The sequence below is a fragment of the Abramis brama genome (assembly GCF_963993115.1).
Source record: "Abramis brama genome assembly, chromosome: 18".
Taxonomy (NCBI): Eukaryota; Metazoa; Chordata; class Actinopteri; order Cypriniformes; family Leuciscidae; genus Abramis; species Abramis brama.
In genome coordinates, this window is record NC_139980.1 from 34,403,165 (window position 1) to 34,430,664 (window position 27,500).

Consider the following 27,500-nt stretch of genomic DNA (forward strand, 5'->3'; position numbering starts at 1 on the left):
TGCTAACATCGCTGCTGAAGGACTGCTACTCTACAAACCTTCAATAAATTCTTCTCCCCACAAGAACTCTGGTCAAGCTTACTTATTTTATGTATTGGAGAAATCTAATACATTGGCGAGCCACCCAAACCACTGCTCGGCCAAATACACCAAAATCTAACACCTCGTTTGTAAAGCATTGACGCTGATCGTGGGGAATATTCCCTTCAGCCACTGCGTCTTCAGCGGTTCGGATTTAGGAACATCAAAATGATGCTGTGTTCCTTATTACACCCAAGAACACAATCGCTTAGACGCCATTCTGCTCATAGACAGTGCTCCAGCGTATCAACAATGACGCGCGGACTATGATGATTGACAGCTCGCTCATGAGCGAGGGCGGGTCTGTGTTGAAATGCTGCTGTCAATCAACAATCGTGGGAGGGGCGTCGATTTTGTGGCTTGATTTGAGACGGGGGAAAACATATGAGAAGATTTAAAAAAAAATCACTGGATGGATTTTTATCATTTTATGATGGTTATGTACAGGCACTGCCAACACACACTTCAGTACAATCAACTTGTAAAAGTGCATGTACCATTATATGACCCCTTTAAGACTTCGGAGAAAAAAAAGAGACTGCAACCGGCCCATGTGGATAAATATCGGAAGGACATTAAATGTCACGCAATGCTGATGTTGTTAACATTAACAATTTGAGAACAAAGTATAATTTGCACGGTTTGACGTGATATGATAAGCGATCGTTAGATTTAATCAGTGCGATTTACTGCAATGCTTTTTTCCCTTTAGTAGGTCAGAACAAAAGTGGATGTTACTTGTTCAGACGACATTTTCTGGTGAAAATTCTTATGTTGTTCATACTTCCCAAAAGTAGAATCTGTGATTGCGAACGCCAGGATTCACACCATAGACAGTATAAGGAAGATCCACTCCGGCGCAGTGATTGACAGCCGCACGTTCTCCTCTAAACACTGGATTCATCCGCGCTGTGCCGAGCCGAGGCACAACCCACGTAAAGTTGATCATTCCGCGAATAACTGCAATAGCAGATTCCGAACAGAGATGGCGACAAAGAGGAGAAACTGCGGACTGCAGCTTTAAATGAATCAAATACAGAAAAGTATAAGAATTTTTTTTTTTTATCTAGTTTAAATGAAGTGTTTAACCCAGTTCATGAGGTTTTCAGCTACTTTATCAAACTTTACTGGAATCTTCTGTGGGCTTCATTTGAAATCAGTCAAAGTGTGTGTTTAAGTGTGTGTGAATAAATCAACTCTCATCCATATGCAACATGTTTGTTTATGATTTAAAGTGACAGAATTTCTCAGGAGCTTAACAGTTCAAAGTAGAGCTTTTAATAGACTTAAAAGTCTTAATAGTTGAAATAAACGAAACTGATTCTGTAAATATTGTTAAATATAAACAGTATTAAACCTTCTCTCACTCATATTAATACTTGACTGTGATATTTGTACCTTGAAGGTCAATCTACTCCTTGAATGAGTAACAGTTTATTTTTACGTTTCTTTGAGGGGAAAAGCACTTTTCAAATGACAATGCAAATATTTTACAAACCATTCTAAAATTTCAGGTTATTTTTTGCATCATTTCATGCCATCCTTCAGGTTTTTCTTCATGTGAAAAGAAAGTACATAAATGAACCTTATGAAAACATTTCAAGGTCAAATCAAAATAGAAAACAGACTTCGGTGGGAATTGAAACATGAAGTGAGATTCACATAATGACTTTAATTTCATGACTTCACAGTTTTGTAAGAGTGTGTGTTGAACAGAAGAGTGAAGGGTTAAGAGTTGAGACGAGTTAAACAGGTGCTTCGCTTCGAGACGACGGGATTCATTTGAATATCCGGCCATCAACCACAAAACACAACAGATTTCTGGGAAAATGTTTGCATTTTGAGTCAAGAATATAAAGATAAAATAATAGAATAAAATAAAATAAAATAAAATGGGGAAAAAATGAATAAATAAATTATACCATTAAATAAAATTAATTTATAACATAACATAACATCATAAAATTAAATACAATTTCATTAAATTGAATAAAATAATAACAGCGTAATAGAATATCATAACATTAAATACCATTTTATTTCAAATTAAATTAAATTAAATTAAATTAATAACAACAAATTTGTATTTCAAATTAAATTAAATAAAAAAAAATAACATAACATAAAATGTAATTAAATAAATAAATTAAACTAATTAAATCAAATAAAAAAATACACAGTCTAAGCTGATAATTATATTTCCACGAATAATGCTTGTATATTTTGCATTAAATGAATTTCTGAGTTGAATCGAGCTTTCTTGTAGAACTTGTTGATCAGTGGATTCCCATATAATAACTATAATTATATTTGCAAGCAACAAAATAATAAAATTTCAAGTACATGCTGCTAATTAAAATGAGTCAAACTTATAAATGTGAATATCATTCGTTAGATCATTTGAAACTGTAGCAACGTCTCTTTTTTGTTCAATGTTTAGTTTGTAAAGTGTGTTTTGCATCTTTTTTAGTGTAATAAATGCCACTTGTTTTGATATTTGACATCAATGCATTTTATAAAGTCATTCAGGCATTAGTAAGTGTCTGAACACCGTTAGATCGGCTGTATATTAATAACAGCATTATATAACAGCTTGTTCATGAGTGTTAATGATGTCTGATGGATATAAGCTTGTTGATCAGTGGATTCAGACATTGCATGAAAGTTTCTAAAGAATTCTTTAATCTTTGCGCCCAAAAGGAGCAGAACTGCGCAGTTATTGAGTGTGTGAGTGTGTGTTGCTGAGTAATTGTAGTCCCAGAGGACAGTCATAACACGAGGAGCACGAACACACACACAGGTGCACACACCACTAAAACTGCTCCGTCATTTAACACAAGGGGAATTTATGCTTTAAACTGCTACTGTCACGTCACGTCTGAGCAATAATCATCTGAGATATTAATAAATACCTGGAACAGAGAGCAGATATAGCAGATATAGACTGTTAAACCTGCACGCATTGGACTGATATAGTGACATAAAGCTAATTAAAGTTATATGCAATAATGCAAAAGAATTAGGGTTAAATTAGTAACAATAGAAGTCTTTCTCAGTCTTTTTCTCTTGTTTTCCAGTGCAAATAAACATTCTTAAATCAAGAAGCATTTTCTGGAGAGGCAGCAAAATTACTTCAATTTAATCTTGTTTTCTGAAAAATGCATCAAAATGAAGTTAGTTTAAGCTTAAAGAATTAATTAATACATGCCAATATAGTGTCAGAAACATAAATCTCGTTTTCCCTATGATTTTTCTGACCACGTTTATTTTAAACACATGCAAACTCACCTATTTCGCATACATTTTTCATTTTTAGCGAAACTTAATATTTTCAGGCATATTGGATTGATAGTGACATAAAGCTAATTAATGTTATTTTATATTCAATAATGCAAAAAAAAAAAAAAAGGGTTAAACTATACAATAGCAACAATAGACATTTTTCTATTGTTTTCCTTTGCAAATATCTAAACATTCTTAACTCAAGATGCATTTACTGGAGAAGCAAAATGACTTTATTTTCCAGAAAAATACATCAAAATGAAATGAGTTTAATTGCAAAGCAAGAACAAATACATGCCAGTAGGTTCAGAAAAATAAATCTTGTTTTCTCTTTGAATGAAGGTGATTTTTCTGACCGTGTTTATTTTAAACACATGCAAACTCACCGATTTATGATACATTTTTCATTATTTCATATTCAATAATGCAAAATAATTAAGGTTAAACTATACAATAGCAACAATAGACATTTTTCTCAGTATTTTTCTCTTGTTTTCCAGTGCAAATATCTAAACATTCTTAAATCAAGATGCATTTACTGGAGACGCAAAATTATTATTTTTTCTTCAGAAAAATACAACAAAATGAAATTAGTTTAATTGCAGAGCAAGAACAAACATGCTAATAGGTTCAGAAAAATAAATCTTGTTTTCTCTTTGAATGAAGGTGATTTTTCTGACCCTGTTTATTTTAAGCTCAATCAAACTCACCGATTTATGAAACATTTTTCAGTTAGCAAGACTTAATATCTTCAGGCATATTGCTTTTCAAGTAAATAAATCTTGATTTAAGAATATTTTGATATTTGTACTGGAAAACAAGCCTAAAATACGAAGTAAACTGGTGTGGTGAAGTGATGATTCTGAGCTTCACATCTGTGGAGTGGAGTCTCCACCCAAAAACAGGCAAATGACTGCATCTCAAAACTGAACTGCACGAGTTATCAAAACCAAATCCTCCTCAGCCTCTGCTGAACACACCAGATCGCACTGTTTACTTCATGTTCCCACATTTCAATACACACAGCTGAGGATGTCGGGAAGTTGTGGGAACGGGAAGCTGCGTCAGTGGCTGATTGAACAGGTGGATTCTGGGAAATATCCCGGGTTAGTGTGGGAGGATCGAGAGCGAAGCACCTTCAGGATCCCGTGGAAACACGCAGGGAAGCAGGACTATAACCGGGACGAGGACGCGGCGCTCTTCAAGGTGATGTTACGCATATTATAGGTACATTTAAAAATGAATTAATAACAATAATTGTATTTGCAAGCAACAAAACAATAAAACATGCATGCTTATAAATGTGTGAAATGTCTTTTTTTTATCAAAGGTTTTGATAAAGTGTGTTTTTGCATCTTTTTCCCCCCTTTTTTTTGCAATAAATGCCACTTGTTTTGATATTCTACATTTTGTAATGCAACGACATTCATGGTCTGGTGCTCTTCGCGTAGCGGTCAAAAATTACAGATTTTTTTATTTTTTTCAATCAAAGGAATGTACAATATTTTAGTTTGATGATGTTTTTTTTTTATTTAATAATTTTTATTTTTAGGGGATTTTATGGTAGGCTACTACATTATACTTACGCTGTATTTATAATTCGTTTATTCACTTTTTGAGCATAGACCTGAACATTTAATTTCCAACTTAAACTGTCGTAAATTTTGAATGCTTTAGAATAACAGACTGAAGTTTGATCTCTTTTCAAAGACGACACTTGGCAGATTATTGCCAAAGGGAAAAAAGTTTTAAAGAAATTTTACGCTTATTGTTATAAAAAAAAGCACAAAAATACTATTTCAATTTTTATATGAAATCTATATTTTCAAAATCACGTTTTACTCTAAAACGGTGAGAAAATCAAAGCTATAAATCTAAACAAGATTGAATTCGGCTGCAGTACCAAACGCTTCCACTAGAGGAAACTCGTCTCCATTCATTTCCAATGCGCTCATTTTAGACCGCGAGGAGCACAAGTGTGACGATTTTTTACAGGACCATTTAACCTTTTCGAATCATGTCCATGATTTTTTTTGTGTGTATTCACATAACAAATGCCAAAACCTTTACCAAATTTCGTACCATTTCGATGAAGTAATTTTTTATTTTTTTTTAAAATACATTTTTAATTGACCGAATTGTAAAATTGACCGAAGAGCACCAGAGGGTTAAGTGTCTAAACATGCTGTATATGCAATAACACATACATATAATATAATGCTGTATATGCACATGCAAATTAGATCTGTTCAGCATTATATAACAGCTTGTTCCTGGTTTGTTGGATCAGGCCTGGGCTCTGTTTAAGGGGAAGTATCGTGAGGGAATAGATAAAGCGGATCCTCCCACCTGGAAAACGCGTCTCAGGTGCGCGCTGAACAAGAGCAGTGACTTCGAGGAGCTCGTGGGCCGGAGTCAGCTCGACGTGTCAGAACCGTTCAAAGTTTACCGGGTTATTCCTGAGGGAACCAAAAGAGGTAAACACTCACACACAAGCTTGAATATACATCCATTTGGGTCTCTATATGCCCCATAGACACACATAAATATCACATTTAAATATGATATGAAATAATAACAACATATATATTAGGGCTGCCAAAATAAAATTTTCTTTAATGTTAATCAAACAACAAAAGACAGAGAAAATCACTCACTTTTGACTGAATAACTTTTGTATCTTTAATAAGAATAAATCTATATATTTTGGCAGAGCAAGTAAAAATCAGAACAATATACTATAAAAAAATATAATCAAAATTGTAATGTTATGTGCAATTGATCGCGATTAATTACAAAAAAAATGATATATATATATATATATATATATATATATATATATAATAAAAATTATATATAACATTTCTAAATATTTATATACATGTTTAATTAAGAAAATGAATGATGATTTAAATGAAAATAATATATAAATAAATATAACAAATAGAAATTATATATATATATATATATATATATATATATATATATATATATATATAATTTCTATTTGTTATATTTGTTATATAATTTCTATATGTATATATATATATATATATATATATATATATATATATATATATATAAACTAATTAATAAAAAATGAAATTACATTTAATTAAAACTCATTTCTCCTCCATTTCAGGACCAAAATCATATGAGAAAGTTTCCACAAGCCTAGGTCACCATAACTACCCGTTTTTTCCCTCATATCAGCCTGTGGAGGGTCAGGTAACACTAGCCTAAAAGAGTTTCTTGCAGACTACAACAAAATTAAACTCTAAAGTAATATCTGTCTATGATAATATAGATGAGAGATGAGAATGAATGTATGAAAGTACTAACAGGTCTCTGTACAGGTGTGCAACTACCTGTCTGTTGCTGACCGAAGCTGGAGGGACTTCCTGTGTGAGCAGAACTCACTGTCAGACGCTCACTTCAGCCAGAACTCGCGCTGGGACGCTGGTAATTACTCTGTGTGTGTGTGTGTGTGTGTGTGTGTGATCAGAACTCACTGTCAGACGCTCACTTCAGCCAGAACTCACGCTGGGACACTAGTAATTACTCTATGTGTGTGTGTGGTCATTTGTTTATTAAATATATTGCCATTTAAAGTGAAGAGAATGTGTTTGTGTGTGTCCAGGGTACCAGATAAGTGGATCTTTCTACAGCTGTAACACATTTGACTCACCTTCCTCACCGTTCACCCTAGAGACCAGCATGAGATCAGCAGAGGCCATGGCACTGTCAGGTATACACTCCCTAGCAACAGCCTAAAAACCACTTAAAACATCTTAGCAACCACCCAGCAACAGCCTAGCAACTACCAACAAATGACCCAGTAACCACTTAGAACATCTTTGCATCCACCTACCAACAGCCTAGCAACAACCTACAAATGCCCCAGTAACCACTTACAACATCTTAGCAACCACCCAGCAACAGCCTAGCAACTACCTACAAATGCCCCAGTAACCACTTAGAATATCTTAGCAACTGTCTAGCAACCGCCTACAAATGCCCCAGTAACCACTTAGAACATCTTCGCAACACCCTAGCAACAGCCTAGCAACAACCTACAAATGCCCCAGTAACCACTTAGAACATCTTAGCAACCACCCAGCAACAGCCTAGCAACTACCTACAAATGCCCCAGTAACCACTTAGAATATCTTAGCAGCTGTCTAGCAACCGCCTACAAATGCCCCAGTAACCACTTAGAACATTTTCGCAACACCCTAGCAACAGCCTAGCAACTACCTACAAATGCCCCAGTAACCACTTAGAACATCGTAGCAACCACCCAGCAACAGCCTAGCAACCGCCTACAAATGCCCCAGTAACCACTTAGAATATCTTCGCAACACCCTAGCAACCGCCTACAAATGCCCCAGTAACCACTTAGAACATCTTCGCAACACCCTAGCAACAGCCTAGCAACCGCCTACAAATGCCCCAGTAACCACTTAGAACATCTTCGCAACACCCTAGCAACAGCCTAGCAACCACCTACAAATGCCCCAGTAACCACTTAGAACATCTTCGCAACACCCTAGCAACAGCCTAGCAACTACCTACAAATGCCCCAGTAACCACTTAGAACATCTTCGCAACACCCTAGTAACAGCCTAGCAACTACCTACAAATGCCCCAGTAACCACTTAGAACATCTTAGCAACCACCCAGCAACAGCCTAGCAACCGCCTACAAATGCCCCAGTAACCACTTAGAACATCTTAACAACACCCTACCAACAGCCTAGCAACAACCTACAAATGCCCCAGTAACCACTTACAACATCTTAGCAACCACCCAGCAACAGCCTAGGTACTACTAAAAATGCCCCAGTAACCACTTAGAATATCTTAGCAACTGTCTAGCAACCGCCTACAAATGCCCCAGTAACCACTTAGAACATCTTCGCAACACCCTAGCAACACCCTAGCAACAGCCTAGCAACTACCTACAAATGTCCCAGTAACCACTTAGAACATGATCTTAGCAACACCCTAGCAACAGCCTAGCAACAACTTACAAATGTCCCAGTTGCTACTTAGACCATCTTAGCAACCGCCTAGCAACTACCTATAAATGCCCCAGTAACCACTTAGAACATCTTAGCAACCGCCTAGCAACTACCTACAAATGCCCCAGTAACCACTTAAAACATCTTAGCAACCACCCAGCAACAGCCTAGCAACTACCTACAAATGCCCCAGTAACCACTTAAAACATCTTAGCAACCACCCAGCAACAGCCTAGCAACTACCTACAAATGCCCCAGTAACCACTTAGAATATCTTAGCAACTGTCTAGCAACCGCCTACAAATGCCCCAGTAACCACTTAGAACATCTTCACAACACCCTAGCAACACCCTACAAATGCCCCAGTCGCTACTTAGACCATCTTAGCAACAGCTTAGCAACTACCTACAAATGCCCCAGTAACCACTAAGACCATCTTAGCAACCACCTAGTAACCACCTAGCAACAGCCTAGCAACAACCTACAAATGCAATGATTTTCCATTGTTTGGTCACATATTCTCTCTGGTCTCTGAATGTCTCCCAGACCCGCGTCTGCATGTGACGGTGTTCAGCGGTGAGACTCTGTTCGCTGATGTCACGGTGACGAGCGTCGAGGGCTGTCGACTGGCTCCTCCCCCTGACAGCTGGAGTCCCGGCGGCCCCGAGCTGGTTCCTCTTCCTCAGGCGGAGCGAGGAGCGCTGGAGGGAGGCGTTCTGCTCTGGATGACGCCCGACGGCCTGTACGCCCGCTGCTTCTGCCAGAGCCAGGTGTACTGCGACGGGACACACACACACCTGAGCGACAAACTCTGTCAACTAGAGAGAGAGCAGACCAGCAAAGTCCTGGACACACAGATCTTCCTCACAGGTTAGAAGAACCAAGCGGCAACCTCAAGTCTCTCACTTTAATCCAACACTGAAGTGACTTAAACTGTAATTCATCGACTGGCCACTAGAGACAGGCTGCAGAAGAGAGTCAATCTCGTTTATTTCTCGCTATTCTGACTTTTTATCTTTATATCTTTTTGCGTGATATAAATTCACAATTGTGAGAAAAAAAAGTCAGAATTGTGAGATATAAAGTCGCAAATTGCGAGTTATAAAGTCAGAATATCATGATATAAACTCGCAATTGTGAGAAAAAGTCAGAATAGCGAGATATAAACTCGCAATTGTGAAAAAGTCAGAATAGCGTGAAATAAACTCGCAATTGTGAAAAAGTCAGAATAGTGTGAAAAACTCGCAATTGTGAGAAAAGGTTAGAATAGCGTGACAAACTCGCAATTGTGAAAAACAAGTCAGAATAGCGAGATATAAACTCGCAATTGTGAAAAAGTCAGAATAGCGTGAAATAAACTCGCAATTGTGAAAAAGTCAGAATAGTGTGAAAAACTCGCAATTGTGAGAAAAGGTTAGAATAGCGTGACAAACTCGCAATTGTGAAAAACAAGTCAGAATAGCGTGACAAACTCGCAATTGTGAAAAAGTCAGAATAGCGTGAAATAAACTCGCAATTGTGAAAAAGTCAGAATAGCGTGAAATAAACTCGCAATTGTGAAAAAGTCAGAATAGTGTGAAAAACTCGCAATTGTGAGAAAAGGTTAGAATAGCGTGATATAAACTCGCAATTGTGAAAGTCAGAATAGCGTGAAATAAACTCGCAATTGTGAAAAAACAAGTCAGAATAGCGTGATATAAAGTCACAATTGTGAAAAAGTCAGAATAGCGTGAAATAAAGTCACAATTGTGAGGAAAAAAAAATCGCAATTACCTTATTTATATTTATTCTGTGGCAGAAACAAGCCGCCCTGACGACAACTAAATGGCATAAAGTCGGTATGAAACAGAAGTTTCGCTAGTCTTTACTCCCCTATAGTGACGTATATCCGAGTGAAATGGCTTCTGAAACAAGAACAAATGTGGGCGGGGCTTGATTGTGTCTGTGGGGAATGGATTGGATGGTTGTGGTCTGCTATTGGTGGATCTCATGTGAGTGACAGGTTGCCCCGCCCTCATCATCAGAGAAGAGATGTTGCTGCAAGAGGAAGTTATTTGATTCAAGATTACAAGAATGCATGAATTTTATGGACAAAATCATTTATGATAAATACTACAATATTTAATTGCCAATTTTGATTTCATGATGACTTTTAATACAACATTCACTCACTCATTCAGAACTCCAGGGATATTTCCTGCACGCACGTCCTCCTCCACGTTTCCATGTGCAGCTTTTCTTCGAGAGCTGTGACCCCTCCGCAGACAAGAGACCCCTGACCGTTCAGGTAGCAACCTTTGACCTCTCCATCCACACCAATGTTGACCTCCACACGACCAAGCACAGCTCTCTTGTGTTGTCCTACAGGTGGAGCCGCTGTTCGCCCGGCAGATGATGCTCCTCCTCCAGCAGGGCGGCATCAATTACATGAGAAGCACCTATGAACTTTCACCTCTGACCCCTGAGCAGATTTACACACATCAAGATTTCCCTGCCATCAACGGACACCAGACGCATGGGAACTTCATACAAGAGTGACCCCGCAGGAGTTACAAGGCGTTTCTCGATTTAACTAAGTTTTAGCAAAGTAAAATACACCAATTTTTAATTGGCAGTTAATATTAATGACCCAAAAACATGTTTACGTTTGCAGAGCCACGTAGCGATTTAATGCATTAATACAAAGTGTGTCACAACATTTTACAGGTCTTCCAAAACAAAATACTAAATAAATAACTATAGTGTTATATATAATAATAATAATAATAATAATATTTCTGTGGCTGTCTGTCTAATTAATAATGTTTATATTTTTGTGCTTTGTTGTTTTCTCTGCTTGCACTGTTGGAAAACTGATTTAACAGCATCTCAGGGACAAAATCGTTTTAAATGAATGTATGTTTTTCTGTGTTATTATGTGAATGTAATTTCCACACACTGCTTATTACACAGTATACAGTAAACAGTACAGCTACAGTACAATAAATAACGTATGTGATAACACCATCATAACTTTACAGTTAGTTAAACAATGAACCAATGTATGTTAATAATGCTGTAAAACATTCATAGTTCATTGTTAGTTAAGCATTAACGTATGTTATTGTAAAGTGTTACTTCCATCAGCAGTTTGCTTGAGTATATTGTAATCTCTTTATGGCATACGGATTGAATTCTGTGTCCATTTATGCAAGTATTAAATATTATAAATTTGAACATTAATCGCCCCTTAAATGAACAAAGCATGAGTCATTTATTTCTTTATTTATTGCATTTATTTGGTTCACACAGAAATGCACAATAAATATGACATTCACTGACTACCATACACAACTGGACAGTGTTTGAAATCAGAGACACTTTTCAGAGTGAAACGCTTGTAAACTTGTTTTTTTCCTACATGGACCACATAATATGGTTTTGGAATGAACACGGTTAGTTAAAGGGTTAGTTCACCCAAAAATGAAAGCTCTGTCAGTAATCACTCTCCCTCATGTTGTTCAACCCCGTGAGACTTTCGTTCATCTTCAGAACACAAATTAAGATATTTTTGATTAAATCTGAGAGCTGTCTCACTCTTTTTTAATTGAAACTTTCCGGCCCAGAAAAGTTAGTAAAGACATCAATAAAATAGTCCGAGTGACTACAGTGGCTCAACCTTAAGTTTATCAATACAAAAAGTATTCTCGTCATTTGATAAACTTAAGGTTGAGCCACTGTAGTCACTTGGACTATTTTAAACATTGTCTTTACTAACTTTTCTGAGCCAGCAAGTTTCAATAACAGAGAAGCCTATGGAGGAGTGAGACAGCTCTCAGATTTCATCAAAAATATCTTCATTTGTGTTCTGAAGATGAACGAAAGTCTTACGGGGTTGAACAACATGAGGGAGAGTGATAACTGACAGAACTTTCATTTTTGGGTGAACTGTCCCTTTAATGCCCACAGATGCTGTCTAGTAGTGAAATAAGTGACATTTCCAAAGATCTCAAACGATTCAACCAATCAGACCTCTTGCATCCGTTCACGCCGTTCCAAAGATGTCACGACATAACAGGAAGTGACATCGGTCAGTGAGTGATTGCATACACAAACCCACAGTGAAGTGGTGAACCTGATTTGCTAGAAACTGAAGCAACTCGCTTACTAGTGAAATAGTGTTCAAAAATAATACTGGCATCTCTTTATTTCAAGTGCTTCCCTTTTAAATGAACTAGAAAGGTCCCTAAAATATCACAAAACAGTAAAACAATCATCACGTAGTGAATATGATTATACGTCACATTCAATATAAAAAACTCAAATACAAAAAGAAAACATTATAAAACATTGGAGAACAAGGCAAATAAAACACTTTGGTCAAAAAGAAACTATTCGTGGTACATGTTTCCAGGAGGACGTCCTTTTACTTTCACTCTCGTCAAGCAAACGTGAAAACACACCGAATGAACTGAAACGCATCAAATTGCCACGAATGTAAACAAAAAATATTTTCAAATTGAGCAACTGACCCTGACGCAACAGATTTGGCCAACGAATACGGTTCTTCGGCTTCCCGAGTATCATACACGATCCAGAAAACGATTCCTCTCCGTTCACGTACACAAATATGTGTTTATATATTGGTTATATGTCAGCAGGAGAACGTCTCCCTAGAGAACATTGCATGCTGGGATGGCGGAGAGTGGCGTCGGAGAGTGGCGTCGGAGGTTAAAGCTCTCTCTCTGCACTTTAGTCTGAAGCTCAGACCAGGAGAAAACTATTAAAACCACATCATCAAGTATGACTGGATTTGCACAAACCACACCAAACGGCCTCGTACAGTACGGGATGAAGCGACGCCCAACATTTCCTCGTATGTCATGCCGTGAGCGTGGAGAAGCGTGTCTCGGTGTGCGTGGGTACGTAAGCGTGTGGCGCAGGCGCTCATTCGAAGGCCCACACCTCCAGGTTCTGGATGGTGAAGTCCTGTTTGGAGGACAGTGGCAGGTTATTGAAGGTGGAGCACTTGGAGGTGGTGCCGTGGTAAAGGTCAGCGTCCAGCCACAGGCCCAGACGACCCCTGGGAAGCGGACAGGTGAGCGTTAAACGGATAGTTCACGCAAAAATTAAAATTAGCGCCCATGATTTACTCACCCTCAAGTCATCCTAGGTGTATATGACATTATTCTGTCAGACGAATACAATCAGAGTTATATTAAAAATGTCCTGGCTCTTCCAAGCTTTATAATGGCTGTTTCTGTTTTGAAGTCCAGAAATGTGCATCTATCCATGATAAAAGTGCATCTATCCAACATTAAAGTCCATCTATCCATGATAAAAGTGCATCTATCCATGATAAAAGTGCATCTGTCCATCATAAAAGTGCATCTATCCATGATAAAAGTGCATCTGTCCATCATAAAAGTGCATCTATCCATGATAAAAGTGCATCTATCCATCATAAAAGTGCATCTATCCATGATAAAAGTGCATCTATCCATCATAAAAGTGCATCTGTTACTGGAGTAAATACCATTTCATGTAGGCTATTCTGGTGCCTTTTAATTAAAACAAGTAAACTAAACTCCACTTCACGTCGGGCGGTTCTTTGCCTCCACGTCGTGCATTAAATGCACAGCTATCCGTGGATTATCCCCCTAATACCATGGTCATCTGCCAGCAATGACATTTTAAAGCTGTTATTGATGTTTGCAACGCAATATTTGACTGGAAGGGTACAACGGGCAGTTACTTTCATCAGTTGCGGCTCGTTGAGAAATATAATGTAGCGATTCAGTGGAAATGGAGTTTAATTTATTAGGGAATTCCCTAATAATTGGATTTGACTGACGGCGGCTCTGAAAAGCGAACAGACAAATGTGCTGAATTAGAGACGGTAAAAGTAAGTGGGTCCAATATCATTGGTCTTAAAAAGTGGGTGGGTCTTGTCCCACCCATATACAATGGTTCCGACGCCCATGGATAGATGCACTGATATGATGGATAGATGCACTGATATGATGGATAGATGCATTTTTATGATGGATAGATGCACTGATATGATGGATAGATGCATTTTTATGATGGATAGATGCACTGTTATGATGGACAGATGCACTGTTATGATGGACAGATGCACTTTTATGATGGACAGATGCACATTTATGATGGATAGATGCACTGTTATGATGGACAGATGCACATTTATGATGGATAGATGCACTGTTATGATGGATAGATGCACTGTTATGATGGACAGATGCACTGTTATGATGGACAGATGCACTGTTATGATGGATAGATGCACTGTTATGATGGACAGATGCACTGTTATGATGGACAGATGCACTTTTATGATGGACAGATGCACATTTATGATGGATAGATGCACTGTTATGATGGATAGATTCACTTTTCTGGACTTCAAAAGAGAAACAGTCATTCACGGCCATTATAAAGCTTGGAAGAGCCAGGACATTTTTTTTTTTATATGACGCCAATTGTATTCGTCTGATAGAAGAAAGTCATATACACCTAGGATGACTTGAGGGTGAGTAAATCATGGACTAATTAAAATTTTTGTATGAACTATCCCTTTAAACATGAGGCGGCGAGAGACACGCATGTACGGCAGGTTAGCATGTTTCTGAACTCACCCTCCTCCTCCGATCTGAAGGGAATCCGTGTTTCCTTTCACAAAGTAGGAGTTTTCACCCGTCCAGCGGTACACCTGAAGATAAAGGACGTCGAGTGTCATTATTTTAATGTTTTTTGAAGTCCGAAGGTATTGAGGCCTGATTATCTGGGCAATATAAACAGAGATTTTTTTTAGTTTGAAAGGATTTCGACATTGCTATGTGGATGCTAGGCAACTGATAAGGGGTTCTGTGTAGTTGCTAGGGACCTCTGAGAGGTTGCTAAGCTGTTCCAAGATCGTTGCTAGGGAGCTGGTAGGTTATTGGTTATTAAACCATTGCTAACATTTTCCGAGTGGCTGCAAGGGAATTACTTAATGGTTGCTATTGTTCTCTGAGCGGTTTCTAGGGTGTTGCTAGGGACCTCTGAGAGGCTGCTAGGCTGTTGCAAGATTCTTGCTAAGGAACTGGTGGGTTACTGATTAAGAAGCAATTGCTATGTTCCTGAGTGATTTTTAGGGTGTTGGCAGGCAGTTGCTAAGGTGTTCTGGGTGGTTGCCTGGCGGTTGCAAATGTGTTCTGATTGGTCACCAGGACATTGCCAAACAGTTGCTAAGATGTTCTGGGTGGTTGCTAAGGCATTGCTATGCGGTTGCCAATATTTCTGAGTTGTTTCTAGTGTGTTGCTAGGCAGTTACTAAGGTGTTCTGATTGGTTGCCAGGACATTGCCAAACAGTTGCTAAGATGGTCTGGGTGGTTGCTAGTTGTTTCTAGTGTGTTGCTAGGCAGTTACTAAGGTGTTCTGATTGGTTGCCAGGACATTGCCAAACAGTTGCTAAGATGGTCTGGGTGGTTGCTAAGGCATTTCTATGCGGTTGCCAATGTTCCTGAGTGGTTTCTAGGGTGTTGCTAAGCAGTTACTAAGGTGTTCTGACTGGTTGCCAGGACATTGCCAAACAGTTGCTAAGATGGTCTGGGTGGTTGCCAATGTTCCTGAGTGGTTTCTAGGGTGTTGCTAGGCAGCTGCTATGGTGTTCTGGGTGGTTGCCTAGGTATTGCTATGTGGCACTTGCAAGGACATTTCTCATCAATTTTGTCCTTAAATATCTATGTAGGAACACACCTTGATCTCTGGGCAGAAGCTGTAGAGGAAGGTCTCTCCTGTCCCATAACAGTGCTCACTCACTCGGAAAGGGTGAGTGGAAAACGCTCCAAAAATCTGCAGGAGAAAATTACAAGTTTTTCAACATGACATAATTTTCACCGGTTTTACACCCACAGCGTAGTGCTGGGTGGTATGGCCAAACATCCATATCACAGTATTTTTCAAAATTATACCGGTTTCACCGTATATGACGGTATTTTTTAAGCATGACTGGGTGTTAACCACATCTTCTACTGATTGAGAGAGGAGATACTGCAGTAGATTGACTTAGAATGCCCTATTTCACTGTCATGAGTGAATATTGTAGAAAAAAATCCACACTAGTATTAATACAGGTTTGTAAAGAGTTTATAAAGAGTTGCCAGCAGGAGGCGCTGTAGGAGCGGCAGAAACAGCGGTTTCCACTGTAATGTTCCCCATAAACGCTGCTTTATCAGGAAAGATAAAGAAAGATTCAATAGAAATAACATCGAAACTTTTCTAAAGACAGTCAGTTCCCTTCAAAAGATACATTCATATAAAAACTCCCGCACCGCGCTTTGACTTTGAAACGTGCAATTCTCATGTTTATTCCACGATGTCAAAGCCTTTTGGAAAATCTATTTGTGGCGGGCTGTGTTGATCCAATGTGTGGGAAACACTGTACTATAATTTGAGAGCTATCGATTATAGTTTAACCTCTCCATATTCACCGTCACGTTTAGTAACACACACACACACACACACACACACACACACACACACGTGCATCACCACAGTTACAGTGAAAACACCCTCTCAAACAGTGTCGCGCCGCATTCCCAACGTTGTTAAAGCGACACACTCCGGTATTGCGGTATATTAAAAATTCATATCATAACAAAAATAAACACTGGTATTCGGTATGAACCGGTGTACCGCCCAGCACTACAACAGCAGTAACAGGAGTGTGTGTACCTGGTTGTCCATGTCTTTGATGACCATCAGCACAGGGCAGTCCAGCTCCATCAGGTTTCTGTACAGGGTTTTCAGGCTGGTCCCGTGTACGACTGTACTGTAGACCAGACGCCACGGGTAACCCTGAACACGCGCCGGCAAACGAGTGGACAACTGCAGAGAAGAGCGTCAAACCAGTCAAGTCAAGTCAGCTTTATTTATAAAGCGCTTTTTACAATACAGATCGTTTCAAAGCAGCTTTACAGAGATAACAGGAAAATAATGCAACAAAGTTTGTTTCCAGAAGAAAATAGCGTCACAGTCCAGTTTAAAGGGATCGTTCACCCAAAAATGAACATTAGCCCATGATTTACTCACCCTGAAGTCATCCTAGGTGTATATGACTTTCTTCTTTCAGACGAACACAATCTGAGTTATATTAAAAAATGTCCTGGCTCTTCCCAGCTTTATAATGGCAGTGAATGGCTGTTTCTTTTTTGAAGTCCATAAACGTGCATCTATCCATGATAAAAGTGCATCTATTCATAATTAAAGCATGCGGCTCCGAGGGTTAATAAAGGCCTTCTGAAGTGAAGCGATGCGTTCGTGTAAGAAATATATTTAAAACTTTAGCAACTAAATTAACTAGCTTCCGACAGACAGCCGTACACATCGATTTACACCAAAAGAGTAACACTTGAACTTGACGCACCATGTAAAAGCTAGTTATTTTAGTCGATATTTAGTTATTTTAGTCGATAAAGTTTTTTTTTTAAGTTTGATGGACTTCCAAAGACATACACCCATTCACTGCCATTATAAAGCTTGGAAGAGCCAGGACATTTTTAATATAACTCTGATTGTATTCGTCTGAAAGAAGAAAGTCATAAACACCTAGGATGGCTTGAGGGAGGGTAAATCATGGGCTAATGTTCATATTTGGGTGAACTATCCGTTTAAGTCAGTTCAGTGATGTTTCAGTTTTGTTGTAAAAAGGTTATTAATTTAGTTCATATATATATCCGCTCAGGAGAAAAGCGTGATGTCATCGTCCAGCTCAGTTCAGTTCTCATATAATTGTGTCAATGCAGGAGATCAATAATATTGTTGAATATTAAATTAAAATACTAGTCACAATGATCACCATTTTTCACTTCATAGCAAACTAGTCAAACAAATCCCAATGGATCGTTCATAAGTCTGTAGTAGAAGTGTCAAATAAAGGAGACCTTCTCGATGTGTGTGTCCTCCAGGAGAGCGCTGGGGTCCATCAGCACTGGAAGGAGATCTACCGGCTCCTCGTCCTCGAAGCTGAAGCTCTGGCGTCTCTTGGCCTCATTAATCGTGATGATCTAGAAGACAAACGTTTTCAGGGGGTGAAAAAAAACCCGAAATTCTCATATTTATTGAATCCTTTTATACTCTGCTTGAATCTGATTGGTTGACGAACATGCGCAGGCTGGTGTGCAGTTAATTTCAGGGAAACGCAGGACTAAAGTAGTTCCAGCAGGTTTTGACCGCATTACAGTTCAATATCACTTCGCCAAAGCATTTCAATTATTTCAAAAGGTCTTTACAGCCGACAACAGCAAAAAACACTGACCAAGAAAATAAATATAGTAAACAACAGGATAAAAACGACAAATTATTTCCATGTTTTTTGTCACAAAATTACATTTATTAGGTACAAAAAGCCAATACTCGCTCTCTCTCGCTCAAACGCATAACGGCGCTGTTCTTGAAGCAGATAAACTTACAGTTTCACTATTAGTCGAGACGCTGCTGTCGAACACTGAGAGACACACAAACTCAGGTAATTCACACACACTTAATCTCTCTCTATAACTGCATTAATAACTGCATTAATAACTGCATTAATAACTGCATTAGTCTGCTATCAGTGGCTCTAAAATGACATTTTGGAATCAGAAACGGAGGCATGGGATCAGATGCGTAAGAAATTAGTTCCACACACAAGAGCATTTTAGGGGAAAAAACCTGAGAAATGTCTTGAAATAAATCATCTGGGCTGGGTTTCCCGAAACCTTCTTAACGCTACGTTGTTCTTAAGTTACACCTTAAGCTGTACCTTATCGTTAATACGTGTTTCCCGAAACGTTCTTAGTTAAGTATACCTTCTGTAAGTCATACGTTCGGAAGGTTGGTCTGGACCGCTCTTAGCTTCACCTTATCACTGTTGCAGGTCCATACGAATATAATTATGAAGTTTTAATACACCCAGACAGTGTTCAGTTAGGCTAATTCAAGTGTTTTCATGCAAAGAATAAAATTGTCATTACACTGATTGTTAATAGAATTTTAATTATATTATTATATATAATAAAATTGTATACATTTATTTTAATTAAAGAGCGCTTTTAAAGGCCAGTGAAAGCATAGGCTACTGTCAGTTAAGTCCTATTCGGACGCTAATATTGTTTCTCATGGGCTCGTACAGTAAGTCGGTTATTTTAGTGCAGTCCAATCCATAATATCAGTGTTTTTTCTCACCCAACCCGCGTAAAAATCCCTGGCCAAATTATACCTACTGTTTTTTGACAAACAGGTCGTGTGGGAATTTAATTGCCGTCTGAATCCACATCTCCGAGTTTACAAGAAGAGATTCAAAATCCACTGTTTAAATCCTTTTTGATCACTGCCGAGCACCGTACGTGACGTACACTTTTATTTACTGAAATGCTGGAAAGTATTTACAAGAACAATATTTCATCGCAGCTCCACCTCAGCGAACAAAAATGGGAAAGAGAAGAAGGCACATAAATAGTTTAAATGGTTATTATGGCAGCAATATATGATACAATTTTAAAATATGTCGGCAAGGCTATTATAGTTTGGGTTATTTTTTATAATATCCCATGAGTCCTAATAAATGCAATTTAAACTATTTCTGAAGTGCTTCATTTATAAAGATCACCGCTTTCTCACATAAACAGCCCCTGCACGAGAGAATAATTGATTCTCGAGCCATCGATATCAACCAGCTCAGCAGCATCTCCACGGACAGCAGCCGGTGACGTCGCACGTAAGAAGATATATCTTAAGCAGCTTCCTAAGGTATAGATCGGGGAACACACCTAGAAATGGTATACCTTCAGTTAAGTTATACCTTAAGAGTCTTCGTAGCGCGCTAAGAGACAACGTTATCGGGAAACTCAGCCCTGAACACTGTCTTGAGGTGTGGTGACCGCAGTATAAGCGGAATAATTTAAAAATATTAAAAAATAATGCACACTTGAGGATTTTGCATTATTTTCTATGAATTCAACGGCCCGTCATCCATTATTCCTGCATGTTCCTCTCACGTGTACTGCTCACCTCCCAGCTGCGAGGAACCGGGTCGCTGAAGAAGTTGTCGATCATGGTGAGCTCGTCTTTCTCCACGACCACGAAGCCCTGCTCCTGAGCGTCCTTCCCGTACGCGTCGGGAGACCACTGGATGAAGAACGAGTACAGGTGGTCCACTCTGAAGAGACGGCTTGGTTAGTACGTACACTCATATTAAACACACGCAAACTTTTTTAAATACATTAATCGATTAATCGCAATTTAACAAAGTGTTTTGGTGAAAAATCAATACATTTATTCAGCAAGGATACATTAAATTGTTCAAAAGCGACAGTAAAGACATTTGTGTCAAATAAATGCTGTTCTTTTGAACTTTCAATTTATAAAAAATCCTGTTTTCACCAAAAATATGAAGCAGCACAACCGTTTTCAACATTGATAATAACAATTATATAATTATTAAATATAGCTTGAAGCAGAAATATTTAAATCCTAGTGTACTCTTTACATTCTAATAAATGATTTAGCTTTTAAATGCCGTGTACACCTTTATTATGGAAAAGCTAGTCATACCTTTCTTGCGGCACAGCGAACCAGTACTCCGGCTTCCGGCCCCTGTGGGCGGGGCTTGAGGTGCGACCCGTGGCAAACGACTTCCTCATTGGCTTGCCCACCTTAAAGCAGAGGAACATGGGCGGAGCTTTGCTCTTTTCCTCGTTGAACAGCAGCATGTCTGTGAATCAGATCCGATATCAGCAAAACCGGTGTGTACCATTCCCCTCGCACTCTGTAACACATCTTTCCCTCGCGGGTCAAAATGACCTGAAGCCCTAAAATTATCATTTTTTTCTTCAGAAGGCTCATTTTGGTAATTTTTTTGTTTTTATTTTTTAATGCAATTTTTTGGGAGATTTTTTGTTATTTTTTATTTACCTGATTTGATCAATAAATAATAAATAAATGGTAATTTAAGCACATTCTTTTAACTTAAATTCAAATAACTCACGATTTCATGCATAACCCTTTTAATTCAGCTCAAAATATCTTACATCGGGTGTCTTTGCCGACCTCTTGTGGAAAAATAATAATATAAGATGAAATTTCATGACTCTTATGGTTAGGGTTATACCTCTTACTGCGCTATATGGAGCAAATGAGCTGTTCCTAAAGTCAGTTTCTCTTCAGTATGCATTCAGATACACATTTAGACATTAATTGACCCGTGAGGGAAGGATTTGTTACTTTTTTAAATTTCAACCACAATTTTTTTTGCGTATTCGTGGTTCAAATGCGACAAAAGTCCTAGAGTCTAGGACCCCTCTGATGAAAACTAAATTTGTAAACATTTCAAAAAAAAAAAAGTTTCGGGTCAAAATGACCTGGTTAAAGGAACAGACCGACTTTTTGGGACTTTAGCTTATTCACCGTATCCCCCAGAGTTAGATAAGTCCATACACACCCTTCTCATCTCCGTGCCGTAACTCTGTCTGACGCACCCACCGCTAGCCTAGCTTAGCACAAAGACTGGAGGACTATATTCTCAGAAGGCGAAGCACTGCTACTCAGGCGGAGTGATTTGCTCGCCGCACCTGAGAAGCCCCGTGGTGAGGAGCAGAGTTCGCTCAGAGTTGGAGTAAATCACTCTGCAGAAGTAGCAGTGCTTCGCCTTCTGAGAATATAGTTCCCAGTATGTATACGGTTAGAAGATGGCTGTCATGTGACCATGTTATTTGTACACGCTGTGACTATACACATCATAACATGTAAATAGGAAAATGTTGGCGTTATTGTGTCACTTATTGGGAGCAGTATGCTAGCTGGAGCCATTTACCTCCAGTCTTTGTGCTAAGCTAGGCTAGCGGTGGGTGCGTCAGACAGAGTTACGGCACGTAGATGAGAAGGGTGTGTATGGACTTATCTAACTCTGGGGGATACGGTGAATAAGCGAATAAGTCCCAAAAAGTCGGCGTGTTCCTTTAAGAGACATCGGTCATCAAGAGCACAAGAGACTGAAGCATGATGTTGATTCTGCTCAGGGTCAAACGGGATCTTACGCAAGTGTTCAACCTTTGTTTGTTTTTCCAATGTCACCATCAACCTCTGCTGAGAGACACACTGAAGTAAACACACAAGCTCTGACACGAGTGCACTGCCTACATACACAGCATTTAGACATTTTCAACACAAAGAACAGCAACATTGTGCATTATTCATTCTCTACTCTCTGGGAAAAATGATCAAGCAGCATTGCATATCTTTTGTGAAGAAGACAATCCCAGAATGCACTGCAATAAAAGCTGTTTTTACATTTAAATAACTCTAAAATAACACTGCCTGTGTAGACAGCAGACAGTAGACAGCAAAGCAGCGCGCTAGTTTTAGAAAGTGCATGCTCAAAAACACTCCTTGGCTGTGATTGGTTGGTCTGTCCTGTCAATCAAAATAAAACTCACCTTCGATTGGTCTCTGCATTGTGTTCACGAGCCACGACTTCATCTCGGCCTCACTGGCCCGTCTGCGTTTCTCCGCTTCGGAAAGAAGCTCTACGTCCGAGTTCGGTCCCTTATTGTCCTCAACATGTGGTCCAGGCAAACTACATTTCCCAGAATCCTCTGGGGTCGCCTTGCTTTTTTGGTCGATTTCAATTGCAAAGACACCGTTTACTAAAGTTTCACCGCTTGTTTTGGTCACTTCTACGGCAGCCTCCTTCCCATCATGCACCAGAGACCGTAGCAGATCCGCGTTGTCATCCGTGGAACGGTTGTGAAGCCCTTCATCTTCATCTTCATCTTCCTCAGCAATAAAAACACTCACGGATTTGTCTTTTTGGTCCATTGACATGCGTGTGGGTGTTCTTCTGTGCTCCTGAAGTGACGCCCCCTCCTGGCCGGGGCAAGTAGTGTTTGAGTCACTTTGCAGCAACTCTAGTTCAGTAAAACCTTCATCCGATGGCGATTTGTCAGCGATTTGGCTCTCTGATATCTCAGAGACGGCCGATTCGATTTCGTCTAATATGATTGGCCGATTAGGCGCTCCGAGAGCCTCGTAACGACTAAAAGGGTTCAGATCTCGTTCTGAGGGAAGCTCTTCCCACTCGCCAGGCCTGTATAACGGACAGAGATCCCGCGGTTCATCACTATTATCACGGATCATCATCATCATCATCATCATCATCATGAGGGGGAAGATGGTGAAATTAAAAGAGAGAAAAACAAACAAAACATCCAAAATGAACAAACGCAAGACAACTGAACAAAACAGAACATGACAAATAAATATGACAAAACTTAAGTGATGTTTGGTGTCAAAATAGACTAAAATGGGATGAATGAAAAAGTGGAGTGACGCTTATGAGAAAGAGGAGGACTTTAAATTAATATTTGAAGATTTGCATAAATTAATTTTGATTTGTCCCTAAACATAAATTGCACTAAAAATGCATTTAAAGTAATACTTTGTTGACTACTATGGGACGAGTGTGCAGGATGGAGAATAAATGCTTAAAATATGCAGCAATTACACTGTTTATAAAGTACAGACTTTACATATTTAAATCGTTCGCTTTGCCACAGGGCTTTTTCTGTAGGTGTGTGCTTAAAAAAAGAGGCTTTTTGGGAATGAATAAAGGAATTAATGAATGAATGAATAAATAAATAAATAAGCAATTAAATAAAAATAAAAAATGAATGAAAAATAAATAAGAAAAAAATTTACATTTAAATTGATCAAAATAACAATGAAAATAAATATAAAAATCAATATATCATTAAAAATAAGAGAATAAATAAATTCAAATAAGAGCATTTAATAAACCAAATGGTTTTAATCAAAAGCCATTAAAATAATAAAATAAACAAAAAAATAAAGTAAACCATTTAAAACCATTTTTAAATATCATTAAAAATGAAGGAGAATAAATAAGTTAAAATAAATGCAATTAATAAATCAAATAGTTAAATCAAAATAAATTAATAAATAAACAATAAATTAAAAAAACAATAAATTAAAATAAGTAAAACATTTAAAAAAAATATCTATATAAATATATACAAATAAATAAATTAAAATAAATATATCATTAGGAGAATAAATAAGTTAAAATGAAAGAATTTATTACATCAAAGAGTTTTAACCTAAATAAATAAATAAGGAATTAAAATATAAATTAAACAAATTAACCCAAAAACTAACTGGACTGGTATTGGTTACTACAGTGTTAAAATATCAACCTAAATTAATTTAATTTGATTATGCACTCATAAATATTTCCTGAACCAAAACCGTGACCTGATACAAACTGAACCAAGAGACATTAGAGTCGTTAAAACTTAAAACTCCTCAAATTAATAAGACACAGGAAGTGGCTGCTCACAGATTACATAATAAAAGCCTTCCTTTTATATAATGCTGACACTTAACTTTAAAACCGTGAACATAAGCACATAATCATTTTAAAGGGGACATATCATGAAAATCTGCCTTTTCCCGTGTGTAAGTGCTATAATCGGGTCCCGGTGCTTCTACCAACCCGGAAAACGTGTAAAGTGAAACCCAGTTGCTTTGTTCTGGTGAGTCTTTCACTGCAAGCATGTCAAAAAATAAGCCGATCAGATTTCGCTCTCCTTCTGACGTATGAAGAGGATCTTATTATAATATTACCGGCCCTTAATCTGCACGTTTACACACACCAGCCGACATATGGTTTCACAAGCGAAGACAGAGACCAGTTCTAACCAGTTCTGTTGTTGCTGAACACTATTCAGAGTCCCAGACTCAGATGAGACAAGAGAGCAGTGGATTCATTTTATTTTCAACGGAAATCCCCCAGAAACAACAACTACACAAACGTCTCCACTAACATTCAGAAACTTCCTGAGTCTCTCCGTAAGGCTGCACTCGCTCCTGGTTACTCTGGGATTCTGGATGAGGGAGATTTGCCTGTTTTGTTATTGCCAGAGTTTCTGAAGCTCCTGTAAAGACTCCGCCCTCTTCTGAATGGAGGCGGAGCTAAAGCTCATTTGCATTTAAAGGGACACACACAAAAACTGAGCGTTTTTGCTCACACCCTGAAAGGGGCAACTTTGACAAGCTATAATAAACGATCTGGTATTTTGAGCTGAAATTTCACAGACACATTCTGGGGACACCATAGATTTATATTACATCTTGTGAAAAGGGGCATAATATGTCACCTTTAAATGAAACGTAAAAGATTGTAAAGAAGAGAAATGGAAAGAGCATTTTCTCACGATGGCAGCGCGTCCTTGAGCTTCATGCGGGACACGTCGTCATACAGCGCGACCGACAGCACCTCCTCCATGGGGCAGATCAGCCCGTACTCCTCACAGCCGTTCTCGATCACCAGCGGGTCCGACTTGTGCGGGTCGAACATGATGTTATTGGGCGTTATGATCATCACTCCTCCAACAACACCCTGGAAGAAACCAGATCTCAGGAGTCTCAGTTAAAGCTTCCCTGCGTCACGAGGAGGGTTAAATTTGAACAATTCCAATTCCTAATTTCGATTCTAATAAGGTTAAAAAAAAAAACTTAGTTCTTATTCACATTTAGTCTTATTGCAAAACATTTAATTTAAGCTGAATATCATGAACAGAAAACGAACAGGCTAAAGAACACTTACACAAGGAACATTAGCCATAGAAAAACAACTAGCCTAACTAATATACATTTCAAGCATTATTAAAGACAAGTAAACACTCAGTAATTAAAAAAAGAACAAATAAAAAAAATTGCAACAAATAGAACAAAGATACGATTGATATAAACAGTGTTTTAAGATTGTCAGGTATTCAGGTACAGAAACTGTAATCAAATGTAAAATAACTGCACTTTATAAATAACATTTACATGACAAATATAGTTACAAAAGTTATTCAGTCAGAACGAGTTAATTTTCTCAGTCTTTTGTTGTTTGATTAGTGTTATTATAGAGACACACACACACACATACACACGCACGCACACGCACGACACACGCACGAACGCACACGCACGAACACACACGCACGAACACACACGCACGAACACACACGCACGAACACACACGCACGACACCCTTGCCTCATTTAGTATTTGTGGTTCTATGAATATGCAAACATTCAAGATATTTTAAGGCATGTAGAAATTTGTTTTCAAGGAAAAACATTTAAATTTGACATTTTGGTGATCAAAAATGAAAATAAAATTATTGACTACAGGGGAACTTGATTTATAAACTAATATAAATAAATGCATTAGAAATATTTTTCATTCCTATTTCATGTTAACTAATAAACAACACAAATGTTTCTATATTTTTTAATGGTTTTAGTTAAAGGTGCAGTATGTAACTTTTTCACTCTACTAAAGCATAAAAATACCATAATATGTTTGCATATATTGAGGAAACATGCTAAGTTCACACACTCGTTTCTCTGAAAAACACTTCTAGAGCCAGTTATTTTACTTTGAAATGTGTGTTTCCAAGCTGGAATGTGTGTTACTGTTTTGGTCTGTGATTCTGCATGTTGCGTCTCTCAAACTGGCGACCCGTGTGAGTGTCGAGTCTGAGGAGGCGGGAGAAACAACGATCTCCGATATTTTGAATTTGACTGCAGTTCCTATTCCCACCACTAGTTGTCATTCTTACAGACTGCACCTTTAACTATAATATGAGACTCAGTCGTGAACCGCATCATCGGACCCTCACCATGCCATCAGTGAAGTACTTGCAGCTCATCTTGATGAATTTGACGGTGGCCGGACTCTCGTCTTCAGAGAGAGGAGACGCTTCTCTGCGCACGGGCCTGCTCGATACACCGACCTGTCACACACACACACACACACACACACACGCACGCACACGCACGAACACACACACGAACACACACGCACGAACACACACGCACGAACACACACGCACGAACACACACGCACGAACACACACGCACGCACGCAGAAATGCAGACACACACGCACGCACGCACACACGAGACAGATAGAACAGAAACAGATTAGTCAGCAGAAACTCATTAATTATTCATGATGCTTATTATCACTGACACTGAAACTCCTGAATGCAGTGCACTGGAGATTTAAGCACTTCGTTTG

At 38.5% G+C, this 27,500-nt stretch overlaps 2 protein-coding genes across 4 annotated transcripts in view; one reads left to right on the top strand and one right to left on the bottom strand.

The window, feature by feature from the left end:
- Positions 1–4,305: 4,305 nt before the first annotated feature.
- On the top strand, positions 4,306–11,602 carry irf4l (interferon regulatory factor 4 like). Its single transcript, XM_084090895.1, has 8 exons — positions 4,306–4,569; positions 5,654–5,840; positions 6,506–6,591; positions 6,720–6,825; positions 7,004–7,111; positions 8,933–9,256; positions 10,567–10,673; positions 10,754–11,602. Exons 1-8 carry the CDS (start codon positions 4,396–4,398, stop codon positions 10,922–10,924), a joined length of 1,263 nt encoding a protein of 420 aa, XP_083947021.1. The 5' UTR covers positions 4,306–4,395; the 3' UTR covers positions 10,925–11,602.
- Positions 11,603–11,635: 33 nt separating this feature from the next.
- ncoa7b (nuclear receptor coactivator 7b) overlaps positions 11,636–27,500 on the bottom strand; it is a 30,821-nt gene continuing 14,956 nt past the window's right edge. For 2 of the 3 annotated variants that reach the window (XM_084090875.1, XM_084090874.1), the window contains exons 7-16: positions 27,100–27,213; positions 25,640–25,824; positions 22,844–23,526; positions 20,964–21,123; positions 20,421–20,568; positions 18,314–18,436; positions 17,106–17,258; positions 16,128–16,223; positions 15,025–15,098; positions 11,636–13,448 (exon numbers count right to left, since the gene is read on the bottom strand). In XM_084090875.1, coding sequence (XP_083947001.1) covers positions 13,313–13,448; positions 15,025–15,098; positions 16,128–16,223; positions 17,106–17,258; positions 18,314–18,436; positions 20,421–20,568; positions 20,964–21,123; positions 22,844–23,526; positions 25,640–25,824; positions 27,100–27,213 — 1,872 coding nt within the window. In that variant the 3' untranslated portion in view covers positions 11,636–13,312. The remainder of the gene's footprint in view (positions 13,449–15,024; positions 15,099–16,127; positions 16,224–17,105; positions 17,259–18,313; positions 18,437–20,420; positions 20,569–20,963; positions 21,124–22,843; positions 23,527–25,639; positions 25,825–27,099; positions 27,214–27,500) is intronic. The other variant, XM_084090876.1, reaches the window with a different exon arrangement.

Bases quoted from the DNA above. Each gene is read 5' to 3' on its own strand.
- irf4l (XM_084090895.1), top strand. From the start codon at position 4,396: ATGTCGGGAAGTTGTGGGAACGGGAAGCTGCGTCAGTGGCTGATTGAA. The intron at 6,592-6,719 runs GTAACACTAGCC...GTCTCTGTACAG, and splicing joins ATCAGCCTGTGGAGGGTCAG to GTGTGCAACTACCTGTCTGT. The intron at 6,826-7,003 runs GTAATTACTCTG...GTGTGTGTCCAG, and splicing joins GAACTCGCGCTGGGACGCTG to GGTACCAGATAAGTGGATCT.